At 39.5% G+C, this 27,576-nt stretch overlaps 2 protein-coding genes across 2 annotated transcripts; both read left to right on the forward strand.

The window, feature by feature from the left end:
- The first annotated feature begins 19,540 nt into the window (after positions 1–19,540).
- On the forward strand, positions 19,541–23,021 carry ASDURF (ASNSD1 upstream open reading frame). The gene is made up of 4 exons (XM_080932770.1): positions 19,541–19,705; positions 20,915–20,968; positions 21,802–21,877; positions 22,883–23,021. Exons 1-4 carry the CDS (start codon positions 19,616–19,618, stop codon positions 22,960–22,962), a joined length of 300 nt encoding a protein of 99 aa, XP_080788896.1. The 5' UTR covers positions 19,541–19,615; the 3' UTR covers positions 22,963–23,021.
- On the forward strand, positions 22,975–27,124 carry ASNSD1 (asparagine synthetase domain containing 1; the record flags this gene model as incomplete). Its single annotated transcript, XM_080932769.1, has 3 exons — positions 22,975–24,426; positions 24,669–24,850; positions 26,789–27,124. The coding sequence occupies 3 exons, from the start codon at positions 22,975–22,977 to the stop codon at positions 27,036–27,038; spliced, it is 1,884 nt and encodes a 627-aa protein (XP_080788895.1). The 3' UTR covers positions 27,039–27,124.
- Positions 27,125–27,576: the final 452 nt, after the last annotated feature.

Below are 27,576 nucleotides of genomic sequence, written 5' to 3' on the forward strand. Positions count from 1 at the left end.
GCATTCTCTATAATTATTATTTCAGAAAATAATTCTCTGTCTGGTTGTCTTCCTTCTGTTGGGTTGTCTAAATCATGTTACTTGAGGCAAAGATAGCTGTCTGCCTTTTTCAGCATTACTTTACCAGGACCTAGTTTAACACAAAGTAGAAGCCAAAGCTTTCTTTTGGGGTCAATGAGTAGTCTATAGAGGCTTCTTATGAAGGACTACATGTATCATACTTTCATTCTCATTAGAATTACAAAAGCACCCTGAACTGAGTTGCAAACAGGATATGTCTCCCACATTAACGTGGAGAACTAGAATAAATTAACATGTGGGCCTTCTAATCTATTTCACCATGAGCTGGGAGAGTTCAATTTTCATCCCAGCTAACAACTATTCATGATACTCCTAGTGTTTATTCTGGGGTTTGTACTGCAATTTTAAAAAAAGTCAGAATGTTAATATGGAACATAGCTGACAAATGCCATAATCAGGGCAGGGAGGGAGAGATGGATGCAGAAAAGGTGCTGAAAGGAGACTGAATGAAACAACATCTCCAAATATTCTTAATCAACAGTTACCAGCTCAGGAAAACAAATCATTTACAGGCTCTTCATGTGTGAATCTTGACTTTTTCTAGAAAGTCAAATAGCAAAATAATATTTGTTTTTAACCAAAAAGAAAAAAAGAAAAAGAAATAACATGAAAAAAAAGAATAAACATGAAGCCATAGGTTCAATATAAACAACTATAAAAAGATAAAATAATGTAAAAGAATAAACTCCAAAAATAACCAAACAAGAGTAAATGTGAAAGCAAATTCTGATATGTATTTCAGTGGAAGTAGAGAAGCCAAATGGAAATACCAGGAAAGGAAAAGATTGGATGAGCAGAACATCATCCTCAGAGTGGAGAAAAAAGTCTTCAATTATCAGTCTTGACTTTGAAAACAATTAAAAAGTTTTTAATAGTCGAAGGAGAATGTGACCCTTCACTATTCATGCTGGGTAGTTACAACAGGAGGCTTTAGGTAGTAGCTGCTCCTTTGAACTCTCTCCTTACCCACCCGTCTTAATTACTTTCTATTGTCATGATAAGACACCATGAGAAAGGCAGTGTACACCAAAAGAATTTATTTGGTGCTTATGGCTTATAGTCTATGACAACAGGACAAAGGAATGGTGATGGGAATAACTAAGAATTATATTTTAATAGACAAGCAGGGATCAGAGAACACACCAGAGATGATCCAAGTCTTTCAGAAGCTCAGAACTGGCCCCAAGATACAGCTTTTTCAAGGCCAAACCTCCTAACCCTCCCCAAAGAGTTTCACTAACTGTTGAACAAGTACTTAAACTTATGGGCTTACAGAGACCATTCTTATTCAAACCACCACATTCTATTTCTTGGCCCCCATAGGCTTATGGCTGTTTCTCAATGAGAAATGCATTTAGTCTAGCTTCAAAAGTCCCCATAGTCTTTTACAGTCTAAACACAGTTTAAAAGTCCAAAGTCCACAGTTCCTTTGGAGACTCAAGGCATACTCTTCATTGCAAAATTAAAAGGCAAATTACATATTTCCAACCTACAATGGCACGGAATGTACAATACCATTTCAAAAGGGCATGGTGAGAAAAATGGGGGCAGAGTGAGGAAATACTGTACCAAAGCAAGACCACACCCAGCAGGACACTTTCCTTGGTAGATGTCTCATGGTTCTGGAGCTTCTAAATTCTTGGGGTCTACAGCATAATCTAGGCTTCACTTTCACAGTCTCAAGTAATGGCCCCTCAGAACCTCCATGCTGGGACACCCCTGGCCCCAGTTTTTCTACTTAAAGGCAGAGGAAGATTCCACAGCCCCTGTACTCGTGACTCTAAAGCTAGCACTATGTGAAAGACACTGCCAAGTTTGATTACTGGGTCGGGGTGAATCCTCCTCTCTTGAATCACATTTGCAGCACCTTTGATTGGTTGTTGCTTAAATTCTGCATCCCTTTTCATATTCCAATTTGGGAGCTTAATTGAATGGAGTCTTACCTCAGGCCCTCTTCTTCTATTCCATTTCAGAGTAGGTCTTTCTCTAATCTTTTCATCTCTTTCAGTATATTTGTTCTATTACATTTCCTGGTGCCATTTTTCTTCTCAAACTTTATGTTCTGTATTTCATTTTTATTCTACTTGATCTTTTGCATTTTTATGCCTGCATGAGATTGATTATTAATAACCAAATGGAACACTCAATATTAGACTGTCTTAAAAATCTCCTCAGCCAAAGAAATTAATTTGTTCATTAATTTTCAACTTAGCCTCAGGCATATTCTTAGGGCAAAGGTAAAAGGTAGTCACATTCCTTCTCCATAGCACAGTATGGCTGTGCTCAGAATAGTAGTTGTAAACCAGTGATGCAAACTTCTGTCTTAATTTCTTTTCTATTGTTGTAATTAGACACCAATAGTCAAAACAACTTATATAAGAAAGAGTTCATTTAAGGCTTAGAGTTTCAGAGTTAGTGTTAGAGTCTGTGGTGGAACAAAGGCATAGCCGCAGGAACAGCAGGGAGTCTACATATTGATCTGCCAGTAGGAGGCAGAGAGAGAGAGAGAGACAGAGAGAGGAGAGAGAGACAGAGAGAGACAGAGACAGAGAGAGACAGAGACAGAGAGAGGAGAGAGAGGCAGAGAGAAGAGAGAGAGGCAGAGAGAGGAGAGAGAGAGGAGAGAGAGGAGAGGCAGAGAGAGGAGAGAGAGACAGAGACAGAGATAGGAGAGAGAGACAGAGAGAGAGGAGAGAGAGCCAGAGAGAGGAGAGAGAGACAGAAACAGAGAGAGGAGAGACAGAGAGAGAGGAGAGAGAGGCAGAGAGAGGAGAGAGAGACAGAGGCAGAGAGAGGAGAGACAGAGAGAGGAGAGAGAGGCAGAGAGAGGAGAGAGAGACAGAGACAGAGAGAGACAGAGACTGAGCACTATACCAGTAACCTCAAAGCTACCTCCAGTGATACACCACCCCCAACACAGCCACACATCCCAATCTTTCTACCAGTTCCACCATCTGAAGACTAAGTATTCAAATATATGAACCTATGTGGGACATTCTCATCCAAGCCCCCACCCTTCCATGAATATGCACTTCCTACCACCATACCCTTTGTAATGGTTATTTTTGGTTGTCTATTTGACTATATCTGGAATTAGTTAAAACCCAAGTTGATGGATATACCTGTGAATTTTTTTAATTAAATCATTTGAATTAGGAAAAGCCACCCTAAATCCAAATCTTTTGAGGCATGAAGATCCGCCTTAAATCTTGGCCACAGCTTCTGGTGGCAGCCTATATAAAGTTCTCAACCGTGTGTAAGACCTTTTCATACTGGTCACTTACAACCATCAGAAAACACAAATATTTACATTACAATGTATAACAGTAGTAAAATTTCAGTTATAAGGTGTTGGGAATTGGTTCGAATGCTTTGTATTAATTCAGCTCCCAAAAGCTGCACTTCTAGAGGCTGAGGGTTCCTGCCCACAACTGGCTTTGATTGGTAATAGAAAATTGCCATACAGCTGATGGCTGAGCAGGCTGAACCTTCAGATTGTGCATGCAAGGGACCGAGGGAGAGGAGAATTGCCACAATGAAGAAGCAGAAAGATCCAACTAAAAGGTCAGCTGACGTGTGAAAACCAGGGGAAGCAGGCCTAGAGCCCATTCTGCAGATTGGATCTGGAGGTGCGGAGATGAAATACAGATTTTAAAAGATGGTAACTCAGTAATATCAATATCAAAGGGGAGTGTGTGCTAGGGAGTTTGGGGGGTAAGTTTAGAAGTGTCCAAATATTGAGCCAGTCAAGGCCTATCAAAATTAGCTGGTGTGTGTGTGTGTGTGTGTGTGTGTGTGTGTGTGTGTGTTTCATTTGTAAATCCAGAGCTCTTGGGCAGGTGCAGCACTTTCAACCTTCTGGGAGCCAAAGCAGATTAACTATTCACCCTACAATGAAGTAGCAACAAAAATAAGTTTATGGTTGGAGGTCACCACAACATAAGGAATTGTATTAAAGGATCAAAGCACTAAGAAGGTTGAAAACCACTGACATAAAAGAAGGAAGTTCTTTGTGCTCTGCTGGCTTGTCCTCACTCTCTGGCAATTTCATTTCTTCACTGAAATGAGAGCCTACTTCTTTGGGATTCTAGTATATACTGAAAACTGCTAAGGCCTAGGTAACGTATTAAGGCCTAGATGGAACGTTAAGGGGTAGGTAAAATGTTAAGGTCTGGGTAACTGTTACCTGGCTAGTCTGCTATTTTGTTCTGTTACTAATATTACAAAGAAATCTTCTCCTATGTTGTTTCTACTGTTACTAGAAAACTTTCTCATGCCCAAGTTGATTACATACTCTGTTGGGTTCTGTGCTCTTGGAAACCAATCATGATAGAAGTCAGTAAAAATTATTTAGTTACCCACAATTAGCTTGGACCCAAACCAACTACTCAGTAGCACTTCCTGCACCCATGTATAAGCTTTTATGGTATTTGCCTTTATAATCGGCCCCTGGGATGAATCCCAACATAAGAGAGACACATACAACAATATAAGAAACTATTTGAAATATGACTTCTCTTTTGAGTAGGAGTAAAGTTTAAATTACCAAGACCTCATTGTATGTGAGTAATTGACATCCTGGTTGGCAAGTTAAGACATGAATGTTGGATCAGGATAATCCCTTGCCACGGTTCAATATCCCAACCAATGTGAATCATAAGTATATAACAAAGACATGTTCTATCCCTAAATCCTGACTGGTAAAATAACTTGGCACAGATGTTTATAGATTTGAAGCCCTGTAGGACCAGTTCTTGACTCTGGACCATGACTCTGATCAATCGGTCTCGGGGTATAGCATTCAATAAACCATCCATATTGACTGAGATTAGTATTTGAGTGGTTTGTCTGGTGATTCCCAGACCCCAACAAAGACCAGCTGAGTCATCCAGTCTCATGAATTGGACAACTACTGGATTCTTGGACTTTCTGTTGGTAGACAGTCATTGTAGAACTAGCTAAATCACAGCCTGTCACTAATTCTAACAAATAACATATATATTATATATATTCACTCTATCACTTCTAGAGAACTCTAGCTAATACATCCCCCAAGAAAAAGATGAATACAAACTGTCTCTAAACTCAAATAAATAGATAGATAGTGAGATTAATTCTGTTTAATTTTATCCCTTTCATAGAAAGTACAAACTCCTGCTGTGTGATGCATTAAGCTATCATTGTTCAATTGTAACATAGTAAAGGAAAGAATTACTGAGGAAGAGTTGGGGAAAAGAAGAAAAAAAGAAGCATACTTAAGATTTCTACAGAATCAAATAAATCCCTGCTTTCTAGATGTGACTCAAAGTGATTCACCAGATTTGATCTATTGAAAATGTAGTTTTGTTATTGATATGGAGTTTTTATAGATATGTAGCAATTTACTAGTCTTGAGAGTTCCAAAAAGAGTTTCACTACTTAAAATTTTGTCCTGCATAGTGGCTCATGCCTTTCAGCATTTCGAAGGCAAAGGTATACAGATTTTTGAATTCAAGGCCTTGTCTACAAAGAAACTTTCAGCTCATCTAGGACTACACAGAGAAACCTTAACTTGAATGAAACCAAATGTTTTCTTTGTCAGTAATTTAGTCATAAATTTATTTATTAATTTTGAACCTGAGTGAGAAACCAAGTACTATGATAATAATAATAATGATAATAATAATGATAATTATAATGATGATGATGATGATGATGATAATAATAATAATAATAATAATAATAATAATAATAATAATAATAATAAACAATTTGAAAAATGAACTCCCTTTGGAAAACATGAAATCAAATAAAGTTGTTTCAAAGCGTATTTAACTCTTTGGTTAGAAGTATTTATTTATAGGTACTAACATGGTAAACGTAACTGACGTTTAGGCAAATTCCATATAAATAACTATGAAACTATACTTATTCAATGAACATTTATTGAAATCCATATTCCAGGAATCTAGTAATTACTAGATACATAGCAATAAACTAAATCTGTGTAAAATTCTGCCATACATAACTTCCATTCTAGGCTGGGAAGATAAGCAACATTAATAAAATATACTGCATAATCTGTCATTTAGTGATTGGAATTCCACAAAGACAATGAAACAAAAACTTCAGTGGAAACTTTTTGAGGAGATAAATCTACCCACATCCCCACATAACCTAAAAGTTTAGACTAAAATGATTTATAGTTTATGAAAATAGCAAGGTATAATATTTCACAAATAAAAGTGAATTTTCTGACTCTGCAGTAAATAGACAATCAACATGGCACCACACAATCTTTGTCCTACTGTCTAATGACATCACTGTCCTGAGAAGCTCTTAGAACTGTCTCCTCCTGATAAAGTCTTCTCACTAAACAGACTTATGTGACATCCCATATTTTTTTTACCTAGTCAATTCTAGGTACCTTGAGATTTTGTTTGCAAATTCACCTACAAAGAGCACAAAGGTTTGTCTTAGACCCGATTTTTCCCCTAAACATCTAAGATGCATGTGTGTAAGTAGTTAACAAGCATCTCAATGGGCAAAGCCAGCTCTTGGTATTAAGTAAAACTGAAATTGGCCAGATGACTTCTGAATTGAAGACCAGATACTTCCATTGGCTAAGCTTTCAAGAGTTCCCTTATGGCCTACAGGGGGAAAGTTCAAACAAGGAGTCACACTGTATACCTGCAATTTCAGCACCCAAGAGGCAGAAACAGGAGAATTGCTCTAAGTATGAGGCTAGAATTGTCTCTGTAGTGCATACCAGGTCAGTCAGAGCTAGATAGTAAGACTTCAGCTTTAACAGAATAGATGTAGAGAAAACTTTATTAAACTTTATTAAGATTAGCATATAGCCATGGTGGCACATCTCTTTAATCCCAGCACTCAAGAGGAGGCAGATCTCTGTGAGTTCAAGTCCAGCCAGTTCTACAAAATGAGACCAGGATAGTGAGGGCTCTGTTGCATAAAGAAACCCCATCTGGGGAATAGGGCTGGGTAGATTAACATATAAAGGAAGCCAGTTGACAGAAAAAGTCTGGAAGGCCTTTTCCACCTGAGCTTCATACAACAAACAGAACATAGTCGAGAAAAACTTACTGCTTTTCTGGTGCAAATGCTACTGTGTAAATATCCTAAGGGTCATGAGGTTACTAAGACAGGTTTTTTGTTTTTTTTTTTTTTAAACTTTTACCCTCAGCTTTCTAGTTCACTCTCATGTTCAGAATGTTTTTCCAAGTTAATAATCTATCTTGGTCTCTATTTCTTACCCTCTGGCCCTGGCCCAATTCATCACTCTAGAACACTAGAACCTGTTCAGAAGCTGTCCCTGGAATGCTTTGGTGGGCGCCCTTGGACTCGGATCTGTGTAACATTTTAAGCCCTGACAAGACCTCGGTCTCATCCACTGTTTCAGTCACTTTCCAGCCAGTCTTAGCCTCCCTACTCTAATCTGCATACATGCTATCTGCCTTAAATGCCACATCCCTGGTCATGTACAGAGGCTGCTTCAGGTCTTTATTCTCCTGTGTCTGGTAAATTCTGTTTTCTCTGAAAAGCTTTCTTTGACATCCTTAAGAAGCTATTATTTGTGTTCCCACACTTTCATGTCTTGGTTATAGTATGTATTGTACTGCAGCATTTATTGTTGCCTCTGGCTCTCCAGTTGATGGATAACTCTCTGTGGGTTGATTTGTTTTGTTGTTTGTGAGAGAAAGGGCCCTAGACTGGCCTTTATTCTCCTTACCCCATTATCTTTTGTGCTGAGATTACAGGTAAGTACCACCATACCAAACTCAGAAAGTTCCTTGAAAGTATAGAAAATATTTGGCCTTGGTGGGTAGGAATAGTGCCAAGCATATAGCAGCATACGAACTCTCAGTTGAACAGGTTCAAAGTACTTGCTTAAGAACATTGAACGAGATGCTTATTTAAAAAGCAAATCTCCTGTACCTTTTTTGTACATATAAAATTGCAGATTAGATTAATAGCTCATTCTGTAAAACCATACAGTTGTTAAATAATCATATCATATGTAAGAAGCAACAATTTTGGAAGCCCTCTGTGATACAACATGTGTTGTGTGCTCTCACTCTGTGTGGGTTTAAAATCAGCAGTGAGAAGGTTGAATGGCTTTTAATGGGTGATTATTTTCTCCCTTGGTGATACATGGCAATGTCAGGACCACTTTGAGTTCTAATAACCTGAAGAGTGAAACTATTACTGGCGTCTGGTGGGTACAGATAATAGATACAGAGGGGCATGAACAAAGCACAGGGCCACCTCCACAACACAGAATTACCTAGTCTCTAATGTTAATAGCCAATATTCAAAGCACTGTAGCCATAGAGTAAAATGAAGCCAGCCTGGTCTTCATAGTGAATCCCAGATCATTAGTGGGCACATAAACCCTACTGAAAGTGGGGAAGAGGGACTCTTAACCTATCTGTTTGCCTAAAGAACCATGTTTTACCAATTCCTGTAATACCATTAAAAGACAGAAAGTCGTGTTAAGCTCTGATGTAGACATGACCACCCCACTAGTCACCTTCTAGGAATGTACAGCTTCTATAAAGAACTGAACTCTGAACTCAGGGAAACAGCAATCTAAAGAAACAAGGGCTGGGTATTTTGTGTCTGCTTTGATCCCTAGTCATTTAAGCTCTGCTAAACAATCTGGCAATAATAAACATAATCTCAGAAATATTGGCTGAGCTATTAAAAACATTAATCAAAGTATTTGAACTGATAATGACCTTAAAAGAGTCACTTAGCTACTTGAGCAGTAAGATTACCAACCATTTTGACATTTAAGACTGCATGTAAGAGTCAGCTTGTTTAACAAATCATAGTGGTACGTGCCTGTAATTTCAGCACTTAAGAGTAGAGGTAGAAGGATTATGCATTTGAGGGCAGCCTGAGCTATTCTCAATGAGAACAAAACTAAAAACCAAAGCAAACCAAAATGGTTGGTCACCTTAAGAAAACCAGGAGGTGTATCAAACCAGAGTCATAACCTGAAAAGTATTCTACACAACAGTTCAGCCAAACTTGACCCAGAGTTTATATCCAGACTGTGGTGGTAGTGGCAGTATTCCCAGTCTACCCACCTACTGCTGTGCTCCAATGGTAGCATGACACAGGTAAGTGTTTACTTGCACCTTCATCTGCTTAATGACAATATTGTTATGCTCTGCTAGCAACCTTATCTTTTTCATTCCCTTTCAACCCGGATTTGTTATTGTTGTTGTTGTTTGTTTGTGTTGGCGGTATTGTTGTTATTCATGGTGATTTTTTTATATTACTTTGATCCTATTCATTGTGGGCATTAGTCATTTTACATCACATTGCTACAGAAAGACAGTTTCATCTAAGTATGTAATATGTGTTCAACACATTTTCCCTCACACGCCTGTGAGACAAGGTCTTGTCATGTGTTCTGGACTGACCTCAAACTCATGATCCTCCTGACTCAGCTTCTCAAGTGCTGGGATTATGGGTGTGTAATACTTTGCTCTGCTTATAAAACCACAACCTTAATGAAGGCTCTTGGTTTTTCAGCCTAGATTACTGTATCCTTCTGTGTGGGGGTCTCTTATCTTTAGTGTCTCCTTAAGTCACTCATGTTTTTACATGGTGATGTAATAGTCATAACCACATAATAATGACAATTCTAGGCTGATATGGCTTAAGGGCTGATGGCTCAACTTTAGAAGCTCGATTGACTGGATTTCAAGCCCTTAAGTACATTAATGCAGTTAATCCTCTTAACAACTGTGATTCTTTGTATTCTATAGGTGAGAAAATGTTGGGAACCTTTGCTCTAAGTCCTTAACTGCTGTACTGCACTGTTCTTCAGCTGTCACTCAGCATTTGCTGTGTCCCACAGCCATTCCCAGGGCAGGCCACAGAACTGAGTCCAATTCACCGAACTCTTACGTTTTCAGAGTCACCTTTACATGTAAGTGGTCGATTGCCTGCATGAGATTTGTGCAGTTGTTCTCAGGTAGCCCCATTTGGTTTACATTTTGTCTCTTCACTTACTAACAAACACTTGATGTTTAAGCTCAACTTTTCCATATGCAGAAGGGAGAAGAGATAAACTTGAATTGTCAGCAACAAAGTTCAACTTGTTCATTACGGTTTATAATTTGCCTGTTTTGAGTAGCTAGAACAGAAGCAGTTTGGATTGGCAAGCCAATCAGTATAGACGATAAATGGATTCAGAAATGTGCAGGAATTATTGCCCAGGAATAGTACTAACAGTAATATCTGTCATTCATTCATCAGGTTGTTAATATATTATGGCAATATATAAAAAACAGCTCTATGGATTCAAACTGCTCAAATCCATGTCCACTGTTTATCTTTAGGAGGATTAGCTTCTCAGATTACCAGTTGTTTAACCTGTGATTTGTACCTAATGAAGGAAACCATCTTCTATCAGACTTCTGAAAGAATTAAAGGGGAAAATAAATATAACCTAATTAGTACAATTATCACACACACACAATAGAATAAAATCTATTTTTGACTGTCTTACTATATGCCCAGGAAGACTTGAAGAGGAAATAGTGAAACACATGATACCTGTAGGACCCTCGAGGACAATCAGGAAGACATATTGGTGAATGCCACCTGAATGAGTAAATGAACAAAAAAGTATGATCATAAAAATATACTGCAGAATGTGAATTTGAAAAGTATAAAGTTTAAATTTATTGCCTAACTTGTTCCCACTTCCTCTGCCAAGTTCCTCACCCAGTTCTGTGCGAGCTGTTCAACTGCATTTCCTTCCCTTTATACTAACAACACTTTAGTCCTATTCTTTACAAGAGCTCATTCCAGAATCACTGTAATGTTGCTCCTTAGATGATGAACCAAGAAAGGCAGAAATAAATCCTTATTTCTGAAGGACACACTTAACTTTCACTATTTGACATTCAAGGTGCTTCAAGCCTCCTATCTCTCTAGCCCTTACCTCTCTTCCCTCCATTACATTGCTCACTGACCTACATCTTTGCTGAGCAGAAGCCTGGTTTTCATGCCTCTCACCCTGTTGGTTCCTTAATTGTTTATGTCTCCTTTCTTTGTGTCTGTCTAGATCCTGGCCACTCTGAGGTCCAGGTCTGTCAAAACCCCTCTATGAAAGCATTATCTAACTATTGTAGTTTCATCAAGGACTTTCTATTAAAGATGCTCACAGTTCTGATATCCTATCACAAAACCACCTTGCATTTTAATTTAAACTCTGGAGTCTGTTTCACAAATGGGTTGTCGTTGTCACTGTCATTTTGTTGCATGTTGTACTATATCTTACACTTATGTGCAGTGCTCTGAAAAAGCTTTCGTTGCATTTTTACTCATGCATAGGAACCTTTACTGCCTTAGCAATTGTCAGATCTATTCAGAAAAATAAGCATGTTTGATCTAATCATCATGTCTGGTGCTCCACCCAATATGAGATCACTGTCTTTCTACTTGGAGACACCATTAGCAGCATACTGCTTTTTGCCAACTCATTTCTAACTAGGGTTTGTACTGGCCCTTGCCTTTCAAGTCTTCAGTTTCCTTGACTTATCAGCATTCCTTGACTTACTTCTGCCCCATGGTCTTTGGCACTGGCCTCCTTCCTTGGGTGTGAACACAAATCACTTTGCTGAGGTTGGTTCTTTATGGTCTCTTTACTGGCACCAGAAAATGAAAACTATGATACCATCTAAGACAATGATTCCCCAAACATAACAGGATAAGAAAACTTATGTGCTTATTAAAAGTTCCAGTGTCTGTGTACTGTCTCAAACTTTTTATACCAGAATATTTAAAATAAAGGCCTAGGAGTCAGAATGAGCCTACCAGTAGGGATCTTCTGATCAGATGTGGAAAGGAGACTCATCTGAGGCACTGGGCAATGTTTACCGGCTGATATGATGGAACAGTTGGTTTCTGTTTCCCATCAGAAATCCAGTGCTCAGAAAAAAGAGATCACTGATTTTAGGGACTTAACATTATAACTCATTAATTTCTATTTTATATCTGTCAATATTGACAGACCAGTGATATAGAACAACCTGCTTCTGACCTCTAAACTTTAATTTCTTCATATTAAAAAAAAAAGAAGAAAATGTGGTGGTTTTAAAGAGAATGTCCCACATAGGCTCATATTTTTGAAGGCTTGATCAACTGTTAATGGAACTGTTTGGAGAGGATTAGGATGTGTGTCACTGGGAGTGGGCTTTGAGGTTTCAAAAGTACATGCCATTCCCGATTAGACCTCTCTCCTTCTCCCTCTCCCTCTCTACTTCATGACTGTTGTCCCCACATACAAGTTCTCAGCTGCTGCTCCAGGGCCATGATGGCCTGTTGCCATGCAACCCACCATGATGCTCATGGCTGGACCTCTGAGCTGTAAACAAGCACCCAGTTAAACACTTTCTGTTAGTCATGGTTTCACAGCAATAGAAAAGTAGTTAAGACAGAAAATAAGAAAAAGAGGAAGAGAGGAAGAGAGGGGGAGCAAGCGATAACAAATCATTAGTTCTTATGGATTCCCATAGGATAATTCTTAGGACTTTCTGAAATATCACCTGTGTTTGTTACTTTCCGTGTTTCTGTGATATAGTGCCTGGCAGAAGAAACTCTAATGAAGACAATTTTATTTTGATTGATGGTTTCAGAGGGTAAAAGCCTAGAGAAGGCATGAAAAAGTGGCTTCACAGTGGCGGACTCAGGAAGCAGATTCCTGAGCTATAAGTTCTGCCGCTTTGCCCTCAGTGACCTGCCTCTGAAAGCCGGGTCTCACAACTTCCTCATGATCTCTCAAAACAGGATAAGATGTTCAAACACATGAGCCTATGGGGAACACCATAGCAACCATAACATTCCCAAAAGTCTTAGTTAATGAAGCAGATATACTATTGAAGCTAAAATAAAGAGAGCTGGTAACTGCTAATGTGCTTTCAAATAGTTAACTCTTTGGTTTAATAATTACGCCATTCAAAAACTGTGCCCATGGTGGCATTTATGTCATTTATAAAGTTTGTTATTATTATTATTAATTATTATTATTATTATTTGTGTGTGTGTGTGTGTGTGTGTGGTGGTTATGCTGAAAAGTTACTGTAGAGTATCACAGTATGTGATTACTCTCCCACAGAGTTATATTTCCAATTTAGCTTTCTACTCTTCTCTTTCTCAATATCCTTTCATTACATATTTTCTACTATACTGGCTGGTTTTGTGTCAACTTGACACAAGCTGGAGTTATCACAGAGAAAGGAGCCTCCCTTGAGGAAATGCCTCCATGAAATCCAGCTGTAAGGTATTTTCTCAACTAGTGATCAAGGGGGGAGGGACCAGCCCATTGTGGGTGGTGCCATGTCTGGGCTGGTGGACCTGGGTTCTATAAGAAAGCAGGCTGAGCAAACCAGGGGAGCAAGCCAGTAAGTGACATTCCTCCATGACCTCTGCATCAGCTCCTGCTTCCTGACCTGCTTGAGTTCCAGTCCTGACTTCCTCTGGTGATGAACAGTGATATGGATGTATAAGCTGAATAAACCCTTTCCTCCCCAACTTGTTCTTGGTCATGATGTTTTGTGCAGGAATAGAAATATTGACTAGGACATCTACTTAGGAGAGTAGAGGAATAATTTTAGTTATCTTACACGTTGTTACAATTTAAGAAAAAAAAAACCTGGAGTGTAATAAGGTCTTTCAAAATCTGTAGTTCAAGGAGACACGTGAAGTGAGATGCTAATAAAATAAAGATGTGTGTGTGTGTGTGTGTGTGTGTGTGTGTGTGTGTGTGTGTGTGTATGTGTTTACCCATTCCTTTAGTATTACAACTGATATTTCCTGCTGAATGCTTGCTATCTGTGCTGATGTCTGACATAGATAGCACAGTCCAAACTCACTTGGAAACATGGACACTGTAAGGATTGCAAAGGAATATGAAAATTTATAAAAACATATAAAGGAGGGTTAACTCTTCTCCACAAGCACGTGTAGGAGGAAGTAATGTTAGTGGAGAAACTGATGAGTGAATTGGAATTAAGTGGGTGTAGAGGGCACAAAGTCCTCGTGCTAACAGATCACAAGAGCAGAACAAGGAATGTTAAACATGCAGGCTTTTCTCTTCAACAGAAGGGATTTATACTTATTTCTGCTCAGAAATCTGGGGATGGATATAGCTAATAACCTGGTGATCTTTGCTAGCTATTGGGCCAGGCCTCCCTGAATCCTCCAAACTCTTCTGTTTATCCAATATTCCTTTTTCCCTAGACATTTATCCTGAGCATTGCTTCTCAGTCAATAGAAACCATGCCTATGGAACAGGTCACAGGCACTTAGCAAAAGACATGAGCTTTGCAAAAGAGTTTCAGTGTCGTCACACCTTCAGCTTTATTGTGATCATTATCACAAGAAAAGTACTATGTTTAAATATGTCAAAAATAAACTGCTTGGGATCAGACTCTAGAGGTTTTAACTAGCCCAGCTAACTAAGTCATGCTGAAGCAGACTGTTTTCTTGCCTCACGCAGAGCATGACTCCGCCAGCCATGTGCCGCAGAGACCTCTCCACGAGTATGAATGCTAGTTTCATTAGAGTGAACGTTTAGTGTATTAAAGAGAGAAAGACAGCCAAAGTAGCCTGAACCTGTAAGTGAAAGGGAAAGTGGGACACACAAGGACTGTATGGGACCAAGTAAAGAGTTTAGAATCGACTCTGGGAGTACTTGGAAACTAATTAATACATTAAGAAAGGCGCTGAAATGGTGTGGCCCACATACTCAAAGGTCCTCATCCCATTCCTTAGCGGACCCAGAAAGAGAAAGTTGTGATAGTCGGGAAGGCACGATGTCTAAAGTGATAAATGAAGGCAGAGATGAGAAAAGGTCAAAACCTCGCAGTATGTAAGGAAATTCAGAAGAGTTTCATGTTTTCTGGGTGTGAAAAGAGACGATGTAGCGAGTCAAGGTTCTAGCACTAACTGGGTAAGGGGTTCCGTTAGTTGCCGATAAAAAAAAGCCCTTGGAAAGAACATTCTGGTGCAGACATGTTGAGTTTAGTCACACAACATTTTGAATCAGCCCAATTAGATGTCTTAAATAAAATGGGTATGAACAAAAAACACTGGAAATTCTTATTGTCTATACTCTGCTTTCTTTTCTGCCCTCTGGAGATTCACTTATTTAACCCCAAACTAGAAATTCATCTAAAAATTAACGAAGTAGCATTTTGTCTCAGCTTCAACTTTAAGCTAGGTGCAGTGGCATATTTTCATAGTTTTAGCACGGTGATGGGTAGGGGGAGTCTCAAAGGGAGTAGGATAGCCCTGTATTTGAGCCCAGCCTAGGGTATAGTGAGCACCCACCCACGCAGCCAGCCAGCCAGCCAGCCAGCCAGCCAGCCAGCCAGCCAGCCAGCCAGCCAGCCAGCCAGCCAAGGCACTATGACAAAACCATGTTTCAAAACAAAACATGCACATACACAAAATGCTAGAGGGTTACTAGCTCTTACAGGGGACCCTAGTTTGGTTCCAGGTCCCACATTAGGTAGTTCTAAACTTTTTGTAACTTCAGCTCCAGAGGATCTGATTGTGTGTGTGTGTGTGTGTGTGTGTGTGTTAATAAATAAAGTATTTAACACACACACACACTTCAACAGAGAGCATCTTTTAAAATGCAAAAAGGCTTCACTTGTAATTTTAAAATGTTATGGGTTGAATTATTTTCACATTTATATTACATTCTTTTCAGTGCTGAACAAACCATGCAGGGAGCAGACTGCAGGATTTCCCAGTAAACCTCATGATGTCATGAACTTTATAGTTCACAGGGCTGGGGTTGCAAAGCCCAAGGTCTTAGACCTGTTCCGTATGTAAATAAGTCCACAGTCTAAGGGGTTCTGGAACACAATCTTCTTTTAGAATGTACTTTGTAGCTTAAATTAGCATTGCATTCAATAGCTAACCCTTCTGTCTGAAAGTTCATTTAACACCATAAGTAGTTCCTACTGACCTAAGAGGCGCTGACAATTCAGAGTTGTCATCTTCCTCCCTTTACCCCATTTCCTGCTTTCTTCCCTGTTTCTCTTCACCCACACTTCCCCCTCTACTCCTCCCTCCCTCTCTCCTTTCCTTCACTTTCCTTTTTTCCTTTCCTTTTCTTTTTTTTAAAACAAGTAACAAAGAAATGATATTTTATATCATTTTCAGTTTTCTTATTTATTCTTCTTAACTTTAATTTTTAAAAAGGAAAGAGTCTCCTCAGCAAATTTGGTGCCAGCCTGATATAAATCTAACACACAAACACACATACACACACACACACACACACACACACACACACACACACACACAAGTGTGTAAGCACAAACACCAGTAATCTTTAGGGTTTAAAGTGTGAGCACATCAAGAATATCCCAGATCGGCAAAGCTTTCACTTCTGCACTTCCTGACCGTGCTTTCTTTCCTTTTCTGACTGGCCTGGCTGAACATCATTGACTCAGTCTGCCAGCTCAGAAAATCGACTATTTCACTGATTAATTTATTTTTGATTGTATTATTTTCTATCTTCTGTGTTCATTAGTTTAATTTGCTTTCCTAATTTAAGGTATTGGCCGCATCTTTCTCTGACATGTGTTTCATGCTGCAAATTATCATCTATCTACTCTTTCCATTCTTGATTTTGCAGAAGAGGTGTGCACATGGGAACTGAGCACTTCTAACTGAACATAACTTGCACTAAGTGGAGTAGACTACCATGAAGTATCCAGCCACTAGACAGAGGCCTTCTGACCATCCTCACTGTCAGCGTGATATTTTCTAGTTCCATCCATTTGCCTAAGAATTTCATGAAGTTATTGTTTTTAATAGCTGAGTAGTACTCCATTGTATAAATGTACCACATTTTCTGTATCCATTCCTCTGTTGAAGGACATTTGGATTCTTTCCAGCTTCTGGCTATTATAAACAAGGCTGTTATGAACATAGTGGAGCATGTGTCCTTGTTAGATGTTGGAGCATCTTTTGGGTATATGCCCAGGAATGGTATGGTGGGATCCTCAGGTAGTATTATGTTCAGTTTCTGAGGACCTGCCAGACTGATTTCAAGAGTGGTTGTGCCACCCTGCAATCTCACCAACAATCTTTTGACTTAGTATTGCTGAGAGAGCTGCTCTTGGGTCTCAGCCTACTCTGCTGATTTAATATAGGAATGGACCTAGGCACTCGGGGCCTTGAGCACCATCATGGTTGGGAGGATGGGATACTTGAGCAATAGTGCAGCATTTTAGAAGAAATGAAAAATATGTTGAAATCCCATTTTGCAAGCTATCTGATGTAGAAAGAAAAAAAATGTTCACATTCTTTTAGCAAGGGATGGGGGTAGAGGTGATCGAGAACATAGCATTACACCTTAAAATGTTAGGTACTAATGAGTCCCTAGACAATGTCTAGTACTATCTCTTTACTGAGTGTAGTGGCTATTCCTGGTTGTCAACTTGACTATATGTGGAATGAACCACAATCCAGAATTGGAAGGCTCACCTGTGATCCTGATCTTGAGGCTAGGAGATACAAGTTTCTGATCTGGATCTTGGCATGAAGATCTTGAGGCATAGTGGCTATGAATCTTAGGACACTAAAGTAAGGAGACCTCTGAGTTCAAGGTCATCTGGGACAAAGCAAGTCACAGATCCAGGTGTGGTGGTACACACCTTTAATCTGGGACATACCTTCTGTTGGAGACCTACATAAGGATATTGGAAGAAGGAAGGCTCTCTCTCTCTTTCTCTCTTTGCCTGCTTGACTTATGGGACTGAGCAACCGATAGGTCCTTGAACTTGCATTCAAAGCTGCTGCTGACCATTGTTGGGGAGTTGAAGTACAGACTGTAAGTCACCAACAAATTCCCTTACAGAGACTACTCATATGTCCTGTGACTCTAGAGAGCCCTGATTAATACTGAAATTGCTTTGAAGTTTGCTAGTTCTGCTTCTTAAAAACAGCCAGTGGCTCAGTCTGTCACCTTATAAATGACTCCCACTCTATCTTACTAAATCTTATCAGAATTAATTAAAACCACCCATCATCATGGCAAACAAAACTGTCTCCATATGTTTGTTTGTAAACCATTGCTGAAAATTACTGGAAAAGAAAATGAATCTTTATTGAAATAATCCAAAGGAATCCACAGCCCAGGATCTTTGTTTTATCAAAACCTTCTGGAATTATTTTTGATTTGCTGTTTAATGAACTTCTATAGACCTTAGTATATCTATAGTAAGACTAATGATGGACACTGTACAGATATTAGTTTTTGATCTTCAAAATAACCTCTTGAATGTCAGATAGATCTATGAGGAACCAATATATAAACAGAGAGCTGGAGGGTGATTGTGGTCAGTATACGTGTGCAAAAAACGTCTAAGGATTTTAATTAATGAAAATCAATCAATAATAGTTATTTATATGCTCAAAAGTAGAAAATTATTTGACATTCACATAATGAGATTCTAACACAGAGACACACAGAGACCTTAGTGCTTCCTTTCACATTTCCAGTCTCAGCTGGAAAGTAAACATAAAAACTAATGGAATTCACAGGACTTAATCCTGTCTTTTCCCACTCCTACCTTAGACAATGATTGTCCTGAGATCGAGGAACTGTTTTCTTCTAATGGGCACAAAGAGGTGTGACAAACTGGATTATCTACCATCTCTTCTGAAAGAGACCAGATATCTGTCATCCTAAAGATACCACTAAATCGGCTATAAAACTAGTTCCCTATCATCATTGCTTCCAGTGCAAAATTATGTAGCAGGGATGTGCAAATCAGAACCAAAACCAAAAGTTTAAAAATCGAGACAGAAAAAAAAATTAAAGTACAGTTAGTTCTATAACAATTTGAGATTAACTTGAAGCACCAGTAAAACGCATATGTGGGTTTAACTTATGATGTACAAGCCTTTAGGTATACTAGTTCACCTGTGCATTTCCAGTACGTCAAAAATGTTAGTCAACTCCCAAAAGAATAAGAGATGCTGGCTTGGAGAGATGGCAGTCACATAATGGCCCACAAATACCTATAATGGAATCCGATACCCTCCTCTGGTGTGTCTGAAGACAGAGACAGTAAGTAAACTCACATAAATAAAATAATTTAAAAAAAAAAAAAGAAGAGGTGTTAAAACCAAATCAAAGAGCACCCAAGAATATCAATAAAGAAACGCCAAGATCAGTGTTAGGCACATTACTGATTAGTGATTTATTTTTACATAGGATCCGCTAGGGGGCAACACAGACCATTCGTTCATAAACAGCAGCCAAGCCACTAGCACCTTTGGCCTAAACCAGCACAGCTACTCTGACATCAGACTTTTCACCACCCACTCTGCGCGCGCCTGTCAGTGCGCAGGCGTGAGTGTACTCACTCCATTGGTCGGGATGCCGGAAGGGGCGGGGTCCTGAGGGGAATACCGGCGTCCAGTGGGGCCTGCCAGCCACCGTTTCGTCCTCATCGTGGTTCTTGGCGTGCGGTGCGGCGTGGCGATGCCCAGCGGTGGGGTGCACCCCGACGACCGCGCCGCGCCGGGACCCGCCCATACATCGACAGCGCACGCCGAGGCCCTTAGCAACAAGGTGCCGTGGGACGCCGGGGAGGGGTGGTGGGCCCGCGGTTGCTGTGTCCAGTAGCCACACGTCCATTCTCAGCACCGGCAGCTGTTTCCCCCCCTCCGTCCTGCAGATTTGCGATGATGGAGGCACAAAAGTTTGTCCCCTGAAAACAACAGTGACACGGAGACAGAGGTCTTAATGAGGTTTTCCCCTTTACGCGTTTGCACCACTAGCCACCCCCAACCCTTCTCACAGAGATCTGTTGCTCTTTGGCTGTGTTTCATCCAGTTAGCCATGCACCCGGAGTCCATCATTAAAGTTTAGAAATCTGTCCCTGTTCTTCCAGACTCAGGCAAAAGCTTCTTAACCGAACTCCTCAACTTTGACCCTAAAACCATCCGTTTGATCATCTCTTTATTATTCAACCAGGGGAAGAAGGACCCTAGCAAAGTAATTTTTTCCCTTTGGGATAGGGTTTCATAAGTATCTCAGGTCAGTCTCAAATATTGTTGTTTGAGGATTATCCTGAATTATTCTCTTGCATAATAGCCAGGATTTCAGGGAGGCACCCCCATACTTGAACTATATACCAGTAATCTTAACTTCCAGTTACAGACAAAACTCTTTAAACGTATAGAGTGGAGGGGTGTGTGTATAGTCTTTAAAGGTATGAAACATTCTAAATTCTATATATTTTCTTCTGTTTCATATGACATCTTTGCTACATTGCCTTATTTCCAGTGTACCACAGTGTTCTGTGGTGTCACCTAAAGTGAGATATATTATATACCTGTCATTCCTGTGATGAGCATAAAAACACTGTACAAGCAGACTTGAACCTCAAGGAGGGTGTACTCAATGTGACTTCTTGTAGTTTATTAGTACAACTCTCAGCACTGCCAGTATAGAGACATAAGGGTGCACACTCATTTGGGTGGAGGTGAGTGTTCAGTATACTCTGGCTACTGTCATAGCAAGCCTCTTGGCATGTGTGTAGCTGTGTCAGTACTTACAGACTTACTCCCTAGTTGGACATTTCATCTGGTGATGAAGAACAAGCCTAGCTTAAGGATACCATCAGTGTTCTGTCCTTAATACCCACCATAGAATGACTAACGGTGGAAAGTCATGCTGCATTACTGTAGGCAGGGCACTCAGGACCATTTCATTTGTTTCATTGTTTGAAAACTTCCACTTTAGGTTTTGTGGGTTTTTTGTTTTTTTCTTTAACAGATTAAAGAACAGAAAATTATCGTGGATGAACTTTCTAACCTGAAGAAGAATCGGGTGAGTTGCTGTGGGAATCTGAATGGTATATAGTATATTAAAATTATGATTTAGATCATTTATGCTAACATTACAAAATTCAAACATCATAATTTAAAAACTAAAGTGGTATCTTAGTTTGGTTTTGCAAGTCTTAAGTTTGTTGTTATGTCAGTAGATCTCAAAGATAAAAAAAAATTATATTTTAACAAAAAGAATGAAGTTTTCCACAGAAAACTTTAATATTACAGATACTTAACCCAATTAATGTTTTTTTAGTGAATGTGTTCATAAATCAGTTGTGATCATCTAATAACTAACATTCTCAGCATTTCTGATATTGTCATTTGTGAAATATTAGATGCTAAGGCAAATTAGCACAAAAATTATTGGAGATCAACCTGGCAAAATGTATAAATTCTGTATGACACTTGAGAGTAACTGGTGTGTAAGCAGTTGTGAGGATGAATGTGTGCTTCTGTGCAAAGGCACTTGTCAGCACCTGTAGTGAAGAGTTGGCAATAAGAGCATATGTCTGAAGCTTGAAGGCGGCAAAGAACTATAGCAGTGTACCACGTGGTAAGTGAAAGAGCCTTCCTTGATCAGAAGAGGTCTCTATGTACTCTCCGTTCACGGGGTAAATTAGAAACCTGGTCACTGAGTACATGGTGTGATGACACTTGCTAAGCAAACACCCATTTCTGGGTGGCACAGTATTCGGTGACTTTGTGTTTGTTTATCTGTGACAGTTACTGCTTTTTGACTGTTCCTGAAGTTTAAGAACAAGTGATAATGGGATCCTGTTCAGCATCACTATGCAAGTCACATCCTGATACTGTACATTTCTTTTGCAGAAAGTATACAAGCAGCAACAGAACAGCAACGTATTCTTTCTTGAAGATCGAACAAAAATGTTTTCTGAAAGCAAAAGTGAGTGGTAGTCTTTTTGGTTTTGTTTTCAGAGTCATATATGGAAATATATATATACATATATACATATATGTATATGTATATATATGTATATATATACATATATATATATATGCATACATACATACATTTACTGCAACAGGATGGGGCTGGGATTTGGATTGGCTTGATTGTGGGCAGGTGGCCTTGGCTGTAGAGAGTTCATGCTCATAACAACCCCATCATGTCTGGAAGACACTGTTTAGAGTTGAGCACTCCACAGTAACTGATGCTCAATACCAGTTGTGGGTCTCTGTACCAACTGCCATCTACTGCCAGTGTTGCTACCCACACTGTAGAAGGATATATGGAATGAGAAGTAGAATGTGGCTCTGATCAAAATACATTATAAACATGTAGGAAATTCTCAAGGAATAAAAGATTTGACTTTAAGATGTATTTGGTTTAGTTATTAGTAAAGTAGTCATGTGTATTTTAAGAGTTTGATGAAAATATGAAAAATTGTTTTACAATTTTGTGACTTTCAGGGGTAAGACTATAAGCCGATAAGGCAGCAGTTCTCAACCTGTTAGGTCAGTACCATCTTGGAGGTCAAATATCAGATATCTGCATGTCAGATAGTTATATTACAAGTCATAACAGTAGTAAAATTACAGTTATAAAGTAGCAATGAAATTTGGCTGGGTCACCACAACATGAAGAACTGTATTAAAGGGTTGCAGCATTAGGAAGGTTGAGAACCACTGCTCTACGGTCTTGAAATATTTAAAAATTATATATGTAAAGTGTTTAGCCAAGTGATTGGACAAAATATGTAGTCAGTAGAAAGAAACTATTACCAAATTATTAGTATTGTTTATCACTAAAGCATTGTGAATGATTGCTGGCATTTGTACAGTGCATCTCATATGGCTTAATCTTGAGAAGTAGCTTGTTTTGTCTATGAAGTAATGGGTAAATATTTCTGAACTTTCACTTCATTTTTTTCTCATTCCCTCCTATCAGATACATTAGACGAATTAACAAAAGAATACCAAGCATTAGAAAACTCCGAGACAACCAAAATCAAGACACAGTCAGCCTGACTTCTCATAACCATGTGTGGCATTTGCTGTTCTGTAAGCTTCTCTGTTGAGCACTTCAGTAAAGATTTAAAAGAGGATTTGCTGTATAATCTTAGACGACGGGGCCCCAATAGTAGCAGGCAGTTGTTAAAATCTGCTGTTAATTATCAGTGTTTATTTTCTGGCCATGTTCTTCATTTAAGAGGTGTTTTGACTACCCAGCCTGTGGAAGATGAACATGGCAATGTGTTCTTATGGAATGGTGAGGTTTTTAATGGAGTAGAGGTTGAAGCAGAAGATAATGACACCCAGGTTATGTTCAGTAGCCTTTCTGCCTGTAAGAATGAGTCTGAAATTCTGTTGCTCTTCTCTAAAGTGCAAGGTCCATGGTCATTTATATATTATCAAGCCTCTAGCCATCACTTATGGTTTGGTAGGGACTTTTTTGGCCGGCGTAGCTTGCTTTGGCAGTTTAGTAATCTGGGTAAGAGTTTCTGCCTTTCTTCAGTTGGTGCCCAGATATCTGGAGTTGCAGACCAGTGGCAAGAAGTTCCAGCATCTGGAATTTTCCAGATCGATCTCAATTCTGCTGCTGTTTCTAGATGTGTGATCTTAAAATTATATCCTTGGAAATACATTCCCAAGGAGGATGCTGCTGAAGAATGTTCTAATGACCTGACTCAGACTCCAGCAGAATTGCCAGAGTTTGTATCAGTGGTAATAAATGAAGCCAAACTGTACCTCTCAAAACCGATTGTTCCCTTAAATAAGAAGCTGCCTGAGATTCCATTGGAAACCCAATGTAGAAACAGTTCTAGCATTCCAGGTACAAGAGAGACACTTGAGAAACTTCTTACAGATGAACACACAAAAAAAATAGTTGAGCAGTTCATTGATGTCCTCAATGTTGCAGTCAAGAGACGCACCTTATGTTTAGCTAGGGAAGAAAACCTGGCATCAGAGGAAGTTTTAAAAACTTGTGGTAAGAAAGCAAACATTGCAATCCTGTTTTCTGGAGGTGTTGATTCAATGGTGATTGCAGCCCTTGCTGATCGTCATATTCCTTTAGATGAGCCAATTGATCTTCTGAATGTGGCTTTTGTACCTAAACAAAAGACAGTGCTACCTATTCCAGACATAGAAGGAAACCAGCAAAACCACCATGAGATCCCTTCTGAAGAGTCCTCTCAGAGTACTGCTGTGGCTCAGGGACCAGATGATGCTGCGGTGCCAGACCGAGTCACAGGGAAAGCAGGACTAAAGGAACTACAGTCTGTCAACCCTTCTCGAACTTGGAATTTTGTGGAAATTAATGTTTCTCTCGAAGAACTACAAAAACTAAGAAGAGCTCGAATATGTCAGTTAGTTCAGCCCTTGGACACAGTTCTGGATGACAGTATTGGCTGTGCTGTCTGGTTTGCCTCTAGAGGAGTTGGTTGGCTGGTGACCCAGGATGCTGTGCGATCTTACAAGAGCAGTGCAAAGGTATGCAAAGGTATCTAGGACTGTTGCTCAGAATTTCTGAGACCTAATTTTGACTGAAGCTTACAGCATTTAAGGTTTACAAATGTGCTGTATTATGGTCAAACTTTCTAGTACAGTGTTTATTTGTTTTACTGTTTTCTGACTTTTAGTTTTCTCCTAAAATGTTTAGCCTGTATGAGAAAAATAGAACTTGTTTTCTTTATCCTCTTGTCATGTGTCTGGCTTTCTTTACTCCTCCATAGGTGATTCTCACTGGGATCGGCGCAGACGAGCAGTTGGCAGGTTATTCCCGTCATCGTGCCCGCTTTCAGACTCTTGGCCTAGAAGGATTAAATGAAGAAATAGCAATGGAACTGGGTCGCATTTCTTCTAGAAACCTTGGTCGTGATGACAGAGTTATTGGAGATCATGGAAAGGAAGCAAGGTGATTCATTACTAAATGTTTTTTTTTTTTTTTTTTTTTTTGAGAAAAATAGAAAAAGGAGGCTTTACATTTCCTTTCCTTTGGAGATTGGTACCATGCAAAGCAGGAGAGCGAACACACTCTTTCTCCTTTACGTTATAAACACAGTTCACGGCAAAGCTGGTGGAGCTGGAGAACTGTGGTTTCTTCCTAAGTAACTTTGCAGTCATGTTCTAAGGTGATGGAATGGATAGTTCTTCTTAGGACTACAATGGAAACAGGACTGTCAAGTGCCAAGCACAGGCAGTTTAGGGGTTTTGTTTTGTCTCACAAACCCACTATGACTTTCTCCTCCAGTACTGTAGAATCTGGTTTTGTCTGTGTAGGAAGATGTGATGGTATGAAGAGTCAAACTATGGACCTGGGTATGGTGGTTTTCATTCATCAGAGTCAGGAAAATCATGGGTTCAAGGCCAGTGTGGGCTACATAGCAAGACCCTGCCTCAAAAATAAAAATGAGTGAAACTATTGAGCTAATAAGTGACATTTTGTTAAAAGGATTCAGAAGGAGGAGATCATGTAAGCCTCATGAAAATGGACATCCTAGTACACTTGCTTCCCTCTGTGTGTCTGGGAGTTATTTCATGGTTTTGCCCTTTCCACTGAATTAGGATTGAATTAGGATTGCCTTTACCCAACTGTTCCTATGTTGCCAGTGCTAGTCCAGATTATATTGTTAATGCTGTTCTACTTCTTACAACTTTTACATTAATAATTAGTGCTATTTTACACAGTATCAGCTGTTCTTTCTTTTAAGAATATAAAGAGAAAGGGTCAAGGATTGAAGAATAGGAAAAAGAAGAAAAATTTAATTTACTATCATCAGGTAGATGAAGGAGGAGAGTACTTTGTCTGATGAAGTAGTTTATTCCAAAGGTTATGAAATTATTATAATGCTGCACTCAGATGAGAATGTTGATGAAGAATGTTTTTACAAGAGTGACTGTCGTGCGCCCACGCTTCCCGCCGGTAGGAACAGGCGTGCAACAACAAACAGATTCTTCTGTGGACAACCTTTATTGTACAGCAATCTGAGCAAGGGACTTCCTGAGCAGGAAACTTCTCTCTGAGCAGGGGACTCCCTACCGGGGTCTACTGTATAGGCGACCTCTCACGTGCAGTCTCCCACGTGCGATCTCTCTGCCCAGTCTCTCTCCACGTGGGATCTCTCCGCAATCTCTCTTATCGGGTCTCTCTCCACGTGGGATCTCTCTGCCATCTCTCCACGTGGGGTCTCCCACAATCTCTTCACTATCTCCCGCAATCTCCCCACGTGGGGGAGAAATGCACTGCTATATATGCCTAAGAGACTTGTGTTGCTCCCTGATTGGTGCATCCTCCTGTAGCTCAATCACGTGCCCCGAGATTGGGCTGTGACTTATGTGGTTGCCAAGCAACACGAGGGGAAAGGTTTTTGTAGGCTGAATAATGGGCGGGAAGCTGGCGCCATCTATTGGCGCCAACGGCTTCCTACAAGTGACTACAGTATAACCATTTCTGAGTGTGGGTACAGGGTATTATAAACAAAACAAAACCAAAAAAGAGAAAACCCCTAATTTTATAGAAAAGTAAAGAAACAGAAGGGCTGATTGTTACTCAGAGTGCAGTTTCTGTAGACATACTCAAAGCAGACATAAATTCATGAGCATCTTGTGAACATACTGGGGGCATGCTCAAAGATACCCTGAAAAAACTTGGGAATTATTTCTTGCTATCATTGACAACTTATTATTTAGACTTTAGATTATATTTGTAATGTATGTAAAACTACCACATGTTTTGAAATACTTTTTTAATGTAGTTAAATTTTAGCCATTAAAACATGTAAATAGTTATTAACAGACTTTTTTAGTAGTAGTCATGATTATTATTACTATTATTATTTTTGGTCAATTTTAGATTTCCTTTCCTGGATGAAAATGTTGTGTCTTTCCTGAATTCTCTGCCAGTTTGGGAAAAGGTAGACCTGGCTTTGCCCCGTGGAGTTGGTGAGAAGCTCATTTTACGCCTTGCAGCTATGGAACTTGGTCTCCCAGCCTCTGCCCTTCTGCCGAAACGGGCCATACAATTTGGATCTAGAATTGCAAAATTGGAAAAAACTAATGAGAAGGCATCTGATAAGTGTGGAAGGCTCCAAATCCTACCTTAGAAAACCTCTCTCAAGATTACATAATAGTGATTATTCTACCATTACAGTACTTTGTGACAGTGTTACCTCAAAATAAACAGCTGCTGCCTTACTGTGGGATGTGGTAGTTTCAAAGTTCATTGTGTGAATTTTTACTTTTCTCATCAAAGCTCCATTTGAACAGACACTTGAGGTAAGTTAGACAGGGGTTTCATAGATGCCCTCAGCATTGAGGACATTAGAAGAAAGCCCAGAATGTACAGGGTTACAGTTGGCTGTTTTAGAAATTTCACCTTGAAAAGTGGAGTAAAGAGGGCTGGAGATGCAGCATCATCCAGCTCATCAAAGACTTGATGAGTTCCAATTTGCAAATGCATGAAAGGGCTTTTAGGACCAAATTGTACAGAGGGCATGGAAGGTTACTTGTCCACCCTAGTACCTTGCCATGTGCATTTCTTCCATCTGGTTGTTCTGTTTGAGTGTAAGTTCCTGAGTTCTGTAAGCACGCTGTTCATGCTAGAAAGAAGGGTTGTGAGCATTGAGTTGAAAAATGGCTGGA

The sequence above is a fragment of the Micromys minutus genome (genome assembly GCF_963924665.1).
Source record: "Micromys minutus genome assembly, chromosome: 19".
In the NCBI taxonomy this organism is placed as follows: Eukaryota; Metazoa; Chordata; class Mammalia; order Rodentia; family Muridae; genus Micromys; species Micromys minutus.

Coding starts and splice junctions, on each gene's coding strand:
- ASDURF (XM_080932770.1), top strand. CDS start 19,616: ATGCCCAGCGGTGGGGTGCACCCCGACGACCGCGCCGCGCCGGGACCC. Junction 20,969..21,801: donor CTAACCTGAAGAAGAATCGG/GTGAGTTGCTGT, acceptor TTTCTTTTGCAG/AAAGTATACAAGCAGCAACA. Junction 21,878..22,882: donor AATGTTTTCTGAAAGCAAAA/GTGAGTGGTAGT, acceptor CCCTCCTATCAG/ATACATTAGACGAATTAACA.